The 10,184-nt window shown below is 45.7% G+C and overlaps 1 protein-coding gene across 1 annotated transcript; it reads right to left on the minus strand.

Annotated features, from left to right (window-relative positions):
* Positions 1-9,260: 9,260 nt before the first annotated feature.
* On the minus strand, positions 9,261-9,874 carry LOC133094516 (large ribosomal subunit protein uL22-like). Its single transcript, XM_061195118.1, has one exon. The coding sequence runs from the start codon at positions 9,855-9,857 to the stop codon at positions 9,300-9,302; it is 558 nt and encodes a 185-aa protein (XP_061051101.1). The 5' UTR covers positions 9,858-9,874; the 3' UTR covers positions 9,261-9,299.
* Positions 9,875-10,184: the final 310 nt, after the last annotated feature.

Genomic DNA, 10,184 nt, shown 5'->3' on the forward strand with positions numbered 1-10,184 from the left:
GGGCTCCAGCCATGCACAGGGACCTGCAGGCTGGCCACCAAGAGGGGCTGGCATTGGGATTTCTGATGAAGAAATGTGAAGGGACCTGCAGGGCAGGGGTGGAGATGAGGGGACAGGGGATGGGGGAGAATGGGAGTGGGTGTGCAACTTAACCTGAACACTGGGTTTGAGGATTAGCTGATGGAGTATGGAGAGAAGGACCAAGACTGGACATTGCGTACATCATCACATCTTCTGGCCAGCTCTGGGAGACCCTTAGAGCCCCTTTGTTTTGGGCTCAGGACTTGACCCACCAGAAAGGCCCCCTCACCCCTCATGATTTTCAGTTAATGATAATACAAAGAATAATCCAGAGTAAACTGGTAGTCTTTGATGAGGACAGAATAATTTCTACCATGTTCATTAATTCCAGACAAACTATGACCTAAAGAATGTCCCAAACCTTATCTACTGATTCTTCTTTGTCTTCACTCCTTTTCCCCTATTCAGTGAGGCCAGAGGGGTTCACTGCCCCCTGAACCCCCAAGTCCTTCCAGCCACGTGCCTCTCCAGTTGACTCCACACATGCCCCCAGATCCCCACTCTCCCTGCCCACCATTCACACCATCCAGACCAGACCATGTTACCTGGCAACCTGACCTCTCACCCTTTCTCACTGAGGGTAGTGGAGTAGTGGAATTTCACAGTGAGAGCATGGGCTCTGAGTTTGAATTCTGCCTCCACCACTCAGTGCCAACACTTCCTCATCTGTGGACTAGAGATAATAACCATACCTACTTTATGTGGATGTTTTGAGGATTAAATGAGTAAATAAAGTACTTAAGACAGTGCTAGGTATGTAGTAAGCTCTCAATAAATGTGAGCTATTATTATTTATATTGTTGCTATTCACTACACTGTCCACAGAGGAGGGATTTTTGTTTTGTCACCAACTTCATCCGGGTGACTCGAGCAGTGTCTAGCACATAGTAGACGCTTAATGAATGTGTGTTAATTTATTGTTGTAAATTCTCTGTTCTAACCTAACTCTTCCCTGTAACACACTTTATACATTTGTACCTCAATGTCTTTGCTCATGCCATTCCTGCGTCTTGAAGGGCCTTACCCCAACCAGTGTAATTACTCCTACTACTTTGAATTTCCAGCTCCAGCTTCCCCTCCCCTCAGAGGCCTTCCCCGGACTCAGAACCTGCACAAAACAAGCACTCAGTAAAGCCTCAGTGGTTTGTGGCTGGTGTTTTTTAACGCTTTGGCTCCAAAACAGAGTTTCCTCGCTGACTTGGCACTTAATGTTCACCACCTGCTGGGGTGGCCCCTAAGAAGTGGAGCCCCCCAGCTACTATATATGTCCTTTATCTTGTGGCTTTGACATTCAGAGTGCTTCCCAAGTAAAGCCACCTGAATAACTAGACATAACTAGACACGTGGTCTCTAACCAGTTTTTGGGCTTCCTAATTGGTGAGTTGAGAGACACGGCATCTGTTTGCCCAAGAAATACGAGCCAGGCAGCTCTACGTCAATAGGCCGCTTTCTGCCCTGCACGGGGCAACAGCTGCCTGTAACTTGGCTGTTCGTGCACTAAAAAAAGAAATTCCATGGTGACCAGTTGACTCAAGCCAGCTCCCAATGTGAGGCGGTAGTTTCAAAGTAATCCCTGGTGACACCAAATGCTCTCCACCCAGTCCTTAATAAAAAGAAAAAACAAGGGCAAAACTTGAGCAGGAGTTTGCGTGAGTCAATATTCTAAACTGCCTGGAGTGTGCGGTGTCAGAGCTGGAGTTGGATCTAGAAGGTTGTAGGCCTAACAGCCCCTTCCAGGCAAGCTTGTCCCCTGCAAACTCCCCCTTCCCTAGAGACAGGGCACTGCCACTTCCTGAAGGACCACACCATCAGGAAGATCCTCTTCAGAAGGCCGAGGGTGGGCGGAGAACAGGAGATTGACCTTACTAGTGACATTTACGGGCCAGGCTGTCCAGGGGCCTCCTTGAATAGCATAATTTCATGTTTTCTCCACAACCAACAGACACACACTCATCACACATTAGGCCTTCTTCTCATACATTACATACATAGCTCTCTTTTAATCCTCACAGCCAGGAAGGCAGGCCCAATTATTTCTGCCATTTTACAGGTGGTGAAACTGAAGCCCAGGAAGGTTAACTGTTCCACCTGCACCACTTGAAAATGGCCAGGCTGGTTGGAACCTGGGCCCAGAGTCCATTGTCTGAGTCTAGAGTTAAGTGAAGTTTAGTGTGTGCCCTTCCCATCCCAAGAGCGCGCCACCACCGCCTCTCCAGTACCATTGCCATGCTTCATGCCTTCCAGTCATTACTATCTGTGTGAACTTTGTGCTCTGCCCTTATTGACCCAGAAGTGCTTCCTGATAAAGAGGGCATCGCCAGTTTTATAGTTTCCTCCTAGCCTCTCTGGCAACACCTGAGCCTGCTGCTTCCCTCTTCCCCCACCCCCACACTCATAGTCACACACACTCAATGTACAGTCACCCTCACACACTGAGCATTACACTAGTCACACACACACCAGACATACACAATCATACACATTCACCTATAGGCACACATACAGACAGAGTCACCTCTGTGTTGGTTCACGGGTGAGGACTACTTTCTAGAAAATCATGCCTGCCTCTCCTTAATGCCCTTTCCCAGCCACTGGAGTTACAGGCTTCTGCCTCATTTCATGTTTAATAAATGAGCCACTCTCGCTCTCTAAGGACCATGGTCCCCCCTCTTCCTGTGCTCACAGGCAAACCTGGATATCCTCTGTATGGAGTTGAGAACCAGCTTTCTTCACCATGCTGCCACCTTGTGACCCGAGCCCAGAACTGTGGGCTCTGTGCCCAGGGGATACTCACTTCCCTGGGAGGTTCCAGTCGCCAGGTGGGCTGTTAGGGGAGGTCTACATCCAACTGTCCCGTCTACAATGGGCAAGCTGAGTAAATGAAGATGCCCTCTTCCTTCACCTGATCTTCACAGGCACAGTCCGTTGGCATGGGAGATGGGTGGGTGTGCCACTTAGACCAGTGTGTGGTAGGCTTGAGCTCACAGACGTACGTGTAACTGGCTCTCCCCTTGACCTCACTCACTCCACTCAGGGACACTTCCAGGCCTCTGCCTTTGGTGAGGCAGCCCAGGATGTGTGTCCCATTTTCCTCCTTGAGCCCAGAGCCAATGTGTTTCAGGCAAAGGGATTTCATCTCGTGTCTTATTTTACTCAGTTTTATTTTTGGCCCTCCAGTGCAGTGGGATGAGTCAGTCCTACTCCCCAGATGATGGCTCACAGTCATCACTAGTCCTGGCTAGTCCCCTCTTGTTTTATGTATTCCCCTTTACCGTGTAGGTCACTCCCAATCCCCTGCTGCGTAGGCAGCCATTCTAGTATATCCTTTTATTTGTGTGTATTCTAAGTGCAGGGTTTTGTAGGTATGTGTTACCACACAGCATTGCCTAGTGCCTTATTCTTTCATTACCATTTTCCTAACAGTGTTACTTAAAGTGTTTGGGAAAGGGTTAATGGATACAATGTGTCTGAGAGTGGAAGTGCCTTAAGTGTTCACTGAGACTCTCTGCATTAGTGATTATGGAAGTGACTGCACTTTTTCACTGAGTTGTGTTTCCTAGAACATAACCTCAGGATTGTGGACCATGGGTGCCCCGACTGGGCAAGGCTGTCCAGAGGCCTGGATCCTCACCTCAGCTCTGCCACAGACTTACCAAGACCTCCTGCAGGTTTTTCACCCTCTGACCCATTGATTCCTTATCTGCTAAACAGTCCTTAAACTAAGGCCCTTCTAAGGGCCCATCTACCTTGAATAGTCTTTGACACTCAGAAAAGTGTTGTCTAGGATTCACCAGCCCTAGAATTCATTTATTCATCTAATGGACTGTCTAGGTTCCAATTCCACCTTCCCCACTTGCTGCTATGTAATATTGGGCAAGTTACTTAACTGTGCCTCTGTTTTTTAACCTGAAGATAGTAATAACACCTAGTCTCTGAGGGTTGCTGTGAAGACTAAATCAGTTAATACCGGTGAACAGTGCTGGGCACCTATGAAGCGTTCATTAAAGATTGTTGTTTTTTTTTTCCATTTAAATCCTATAATAGCCCCATGTTCCTATTTTACAGATGACAAGACCAAGGCCCAAGGAGCCAAGTAATGTGCACAGGCTTGTAATACAGTATTGCTGGAAGCCAACAGAAGCCAAATCCAGGTCTCCAGACTCTGAATGCTGTGCTCTTCCCACCAGAGACAGCCATAGGACTTCGAGCCCCATTGTGCAACCTGGAAATGTTATGAAAACCTTCTTGATGCTGCTCTGAATGACGAAAGGTGACCCAGTGGCCATTGCACAGACAACTTCTGGCCCTGGCAGTGTTCATTTCTCATTGGCATCCTTCTCCTTTGCACCCACTGGCCTTCTCTGAGAAAGAACTTGCTTCCTCCAGGGGTTTCGTGGGTATCCATGCAGCCTCTGAATCAATGTGAATCCCAATGCCAGGCCTGCTAATAACATACACACACAGCTGAGATGTGCTGGAAGAGCTTGGGCCTAAGGAGTCAGGCCTTGGGTTCTAGTCCTGGCTGTGGCATTTCCTCACTCTGAAGTAAGTTATTTTCCTTCTCTAAGCTTCAGTTTCCAGTCTGTGCAATGGGAATAGTAACTATTAACAGAGTTGTGTGAGGACTAAGTTTTCAGAGACTATTCCAATCTTAATCAAATATTAACACTTGCCTGACCGCTGTAGAACAAAAAGCCTGTTAAAAAGCCTGATGCCGCCTTGGATGAATTGTCAACCGCTGTATGCATTTAACATTTTTCCTTTCCCCTCCAGGAAATCGACTGTCTGGACATGCCATCCTTACAGAAAACCTTATTCTTTTTCTGGTCTTGGCAAGTCCTAGTGAGTGCTGGAAAAGACCTTGCAGGCCATTTGGTCCCAGTGTATCAAACTTGTATCTGATCAAGGGGCGCCTCTGCCTGAAGCAGTGGATGAGGCTGAGTCAGAATTCAGCTGGAAGGACACTGTGGGCCATTTTCAGGGAACTAAGATCCCATGTGCCACAGGCAACTAAACCTGCACGCCACAACTACTGAGCTTGCACACCTCAACTAGGGAGCCTACGTGCCGCAAATTACAGAGCCCACGTGCTCTGGAACCCGAGTGCCACAACTATAGAGCCCACGTGCCCTGGAACCTGCGCACCACAACTAAGAGAAAACCCACACACCACAACTAGAGAGAAGCCCGTGGGCCACAACTAGAGAGAAGCTCGCGGGCCGCAACGAAGATCCCTCATGCTGCAACTAAGACCCGATACAGCCAAAAATAAATAAAATAAATAAAAAATAAATCTTTAAAAAAAAAATTTTATTTATTTTTGGCTGCATCGGGGCTTCGTTGCTGCACGCGGGCTTTCTTAGGTTGCGTCGAGCAGGGGCTACTCTTTGTTGTGGTGCACAGGCTTCTCATTGCGGTGGCTTCTCTTGTTGCAGAGCACGGGCTCTAGGCACGCGGGCTTCAGTAGTTGTGGCACACGGGCTTAGTTGTTCCGCAGCATATGGGATCTTCCCGGACCAGGGCTCAAACTCTTGTCCCCTGCATTGGCAGGTGGATTCTTAACCACTGCGCCACCAGGGAAGTCCCAAAAATAAATCTTAAAAATAAAGTGAGGGAAAAGCCCAGAAGGACAGTACTTATGTGCTTGCAGGACTAAGGACAGTGCCAACCCAGTATCCCTGGGAAAGCAAAACTGAGGCACCTAAAAACCCTACTTAGGTGAGTTGTTTACTCACAGCCTGCCCACTCCCAGGACTGGGCAGGCTGCAAAATAGGAATTTATCTTCAGTGGGGAATGGTTTTAAGTACCTCAAGTCATCATGAGGGAAATATGATATCATGGGCACCGGCTCCCTGCACACATGGGGGTTTAGGGGCAGGTGTCTGAGACTCACCTGTGGACACCTCAATGCAGGGCACTTCTGAGGCCCCTCCTGGTCCTGAAACGAGTGCTAGGCTTGGACTCACAGGCTGTGGGTTTCAAACCCGACTTAACCTTCCTACTGTCTGCGTGACCTTGGGAAAGGCACTTCCTCTTTCTGGATTCAGTTTCCTCATTTGCACAGTGGGGCCATGATATCACCTCTCTAACACTCCCTAAACACAAATGAAGACACTTCCCACTCCAAGCACACAGAATAAAGAAAACAGGATAGAAAAACACTTACGAAAACCAGAAGCTATTGGGTCACTTTCTTCCTTTTTTGTTTATGTATTCTCTATTTTTTCTACCACGTCATGGATTACCTTTGAATTAAAAATGAGTAATTAAAGGGGATGGAGTAGAGCTCATGTGAAAAACGCTGAGCTTGGCAACTTTCGGGGCTTCCTCTGTGCCAGGCAGAGTTGTTGAAGCTTTACACGCGTTACCTCAGGTTTTGTCCCAACAAGCCTGGAAGGGAAGCAGTGTAGCTCCCACTTCTTAGCTGTGGGTACTGAGTTCCCAGAGAAGTCAAAGCCTTCACTATCACGAGAGGCCACGGTGACGTGCCAGGAGCGGGTATACAAATGCACAACAGTATGATCAAGGTCATCCCTTCAACTCTGGAAGAAAGCAGAACCTTCTCCCTCTCATGCAACGTGACCATAGAGCCTAGAAGAAGAGCCTTTCCCAGCAGAGCGATACTCTACGAACCTGCTTCTGGGGGACCTGTTCTGAGTCAAGGTCAGGTTAATTTATTATTAAATAACAGCCTGTGTCTAGCCAAAGGTTTCAGTGTCTGAACCTACTTTTAAAACATTTGTTTCTGTATAAAATCATTGCTTGCTCATGGTGTTCTCTTCAGTAGCAACAGAATGCATTCTGTAAACAAAAATGCTAATATACTGTGATTAAAAATATCTCCTAATAGTGACTTAATATGCTTTTCTGAAAAAAAGGAAAAAAAGAGCAAGTTAAATTTTTAAATGTCTTGCCATTTGTAAGCAAATTGCTTCTTTCAAAAGGCAAATGCTGATAAATAGTATTTTTGAAATCCTGGGGGTAGGTAGCCCACCTGTTCTCCCATGCTCCAGAGCCACCGTCTGTTGCCAATGTGTCTGCGCCCTGGTAACACAGCACCCCACCCCATGATGCCGCCCCACCCTGATACTGAAACTGAGGTTGATGGGGCAATGCTCTGAGCTGCCCAGGGCAATGGGACAGACAAGTCCCTTTGTGGCCTGGAAAACCCTCCTTAAAAGAGCCAACACCATTCTCAAGCTCACAGGTGTCTGCCTGTTGCTTGAGTCCCAATCTGGCGACAGTGAGGGAAGTGATGAAAATGAGCAGAGGATCAGGAGACAGCCTTCGCGGCTGGCACAGGCACAAACCACTGCATGAATCAGACCTGCACTGACTCCTGGAGCCAGGTACTGTTTGCCCTCCGTCTGAGGCTTTATCTGCCAGGGAGATGGGCAAGCAGCCAAGGGCCCTCTCAGGTGAGGGGTTGTACAGCCAGGCTGTGGCATGCTGCCACACCAGATGTCAACTGGTCTCTCAGAAGGAGCACTGGGCTGGGACTCAGGAGGCTGAGTGCCCAGAGGTGGCCCTAGCTGGGCTCCATGAGTCTGAGCAACTCACTCCCCTGTCCCTTCACCTCAGGCTCTTTGTCTGCAGAGTAAAGGCATGGGCAGCATAAGGAATTCTCACAGGGTGCTACAGGAGTCTCACAGACATTTGTTTGTTTAAAATATGTACATGTGTATCTAATGATTTTTCAAAGTATTTTTTTAAACATAAAACCTGTTCAACCATATGGCTATTAATATATTGAAGTGAATCTGTGTTTCTAGGTTGTTTTGGGGTAGACCTTCCTATCCTGTCACTTATGGGATTGCAAAATGAGGTGTTTTAAAATGTTACCTATTATATTCACTTCTCTGTACAACCAAAACAGGAAAAACTGGGTATCTGAGGTCAATCTAATACTGCATTCATCAAAACAACATTATTTTTCCTATCTTTATAAGTGAATATTATCTACTAGAACTTATGCTTTTTATAACAATATCATTTAAATTGTTTTATATATTTTATAGTTATTATATATAAGATTTCATTCCAAAAAAAGATTTGGCTAGTTTTCAAGTTTGAAAATCACCAATCCCTGATGACCTCTAAGTTCCCCTCTAGCTCTGACTTTCTACCAATCTCCAATTCTAAACCCTGAATAAATTCATGGGGTCTTAAAGTTGTCACTCCATATAAAATCTTGAAGTTTCATGCCTTTGCTTTTATGCATGTGGCTTTTTTCTTTATATAACCAGCTTTCTATCCCAATCCCATTCTTCAACACTTAGCTCAAGTGCAACCTCTTCTACGCAAAACACTTAACATGGGTCTTGGACCTAAGCCTTGGTTTCTTCATCTGCAAAATGAGAAACTGCCCTCAAATGGTGAGGTTTAAGTGAGCTGGTGGTATATATATATAAAACATTTAGCAAAATGCTGGCACGAGTTCAAGGAATGCTAATTATTATCACTATAGTCTTTATTACTATATTGTTACTATCATAGTGGAAAAAAAGACTTTGGAGTCATTGGAGATGCAATTCTACTAAACAGGTATGTGACCTCAGGCAAAGAATTTGGCTTAGTATTCTCAACAGGGCAGTACTGCCTCCTAGTGGGTACCTGGGGAACTGATTTTTTTTTTTTTTTTTTTTTTTAATGGTGGTCACACTGGCCAGGGAGCTAACTGACTTTAGGGGAAGGGGACAGAGATACTCGATGTCTGGTACACAAAGAATTGCCCATGCCCACGGGTCTGAACCAACTACAGGTAGAAAATATTAAAAGCGCCTGCATAAAGCCATTAAAGAAAGAATGATTAGATGGAATAAAGACATTGTCTAGAAGTAATTGAGTACTTTACCCTGTGCATTTGAACTACATTTTTTCCTAATTGTTATTCCCCTTCTATCAAAGGATATATACTATTTAATACTTAAACAGTGTTTAAGTGCCAGGAACTGTTTTAAGCACATTTCATGTATTAATTCACTTAAACCTTCATAACAACCCCATGGGATAGGTACTTTTTAATTTACTCCCCTCCCCCTGCCCCATGTTGTGAGGTTTGGTTTTTTTGTTTGTTGTTTGTTTTGTTTTTTTGGCCTTGCAGCATGCGGGATCTTAGTTCCCCCGACCAGGGATCCAACCGTGCACCCTGCAGTGGAAGTGTGGAGTCTTTTTTTTTTTTTTTTTTACTTTTATTTGCATTTATTTTTTGCAGCATTTATTCCCGGGCCATAAGTTTTTGTTTCTTCAATTTCTTCTGGGATATCTTTTTCTTCTGGGCAACCTCCTCTTCTGGTTTAGGAACAACCTGTTCTTTTTCAGTAAGGATCATCTCAATGTGGCAGGGAGAGCTCATGTATGGGTTGATCCGACCATGAGCTCTATAAGTCCTGTGCCGCATCTTGGGGGCTTTGTTCACCTGGATATGCTCAATGACCAGAGAATCTACATCTAAGCCCTTAAGTTCAGCATTACTCCCTGCATTTTTGAGCATGTGCAGTAAAAATTCAGCACTCTTTTTGGGCCACCGACCCTGCGTCCAGCCCCACTGTTTGGCCTGGGCACACCTACCAACTCCTCCACCATTGTAACAACGGAATGGCACACATTGCTTCTTTAAGGTGACATCCTTCAGATACTTGGTGGCTTTTCGGATATGGATACCCTTAATGGCCTGGGCTATTTCACGAGTGTTCTTAAAGTAAACACGAAGATTTGAACCTCTCAACTTGCATGATTTTGTTGGGTTTTCTGGGTCAAGTGAATAGCGAACCATTTTTAGAGGTCACCTCAGGCCGCTGACCGGAAAAGAAGTGTGGAGTCTTAACCACTGGACCGCCAGGGAAGTCCCGTTGTGAGTTTATTTTTTGACATTATAGTTTTAAGGCCCAGCTGATTTGTGAGAATACTGCACTTTCTCATTTCTCCAATTCAGCAGTCTATTTGTCTTGGCATGTTATCCCTACTTCAATTAAGCTTATTTCTCCCTCTCTCCTATCATATTCAAATAAGTCTGATCTATCATTATTTCCTGACTGTAGTTTTTATTCTGATGTCTATATGTGCCTTCAGTCTTAATTTTCTTATAGGGCAAGTATGGAAT

Source organism: Eubalaena glacialis, chromosome 7 (assembly GCF_028564815.1).
Source record: "Eubalaena glacialis isolate mEubGla1 chromosome 7, mEubGla1.1.hap2.+ XY, whole genome shotgun sequence".
In the NCBI taxonomy this organism is placed as follows: domain Eukaryota; kingdom Metazoa; phylum Chordata; class Mammalia; order Artiodactyla; family Balaenidae; genus Eubalaena; species Eubalaena glacialis.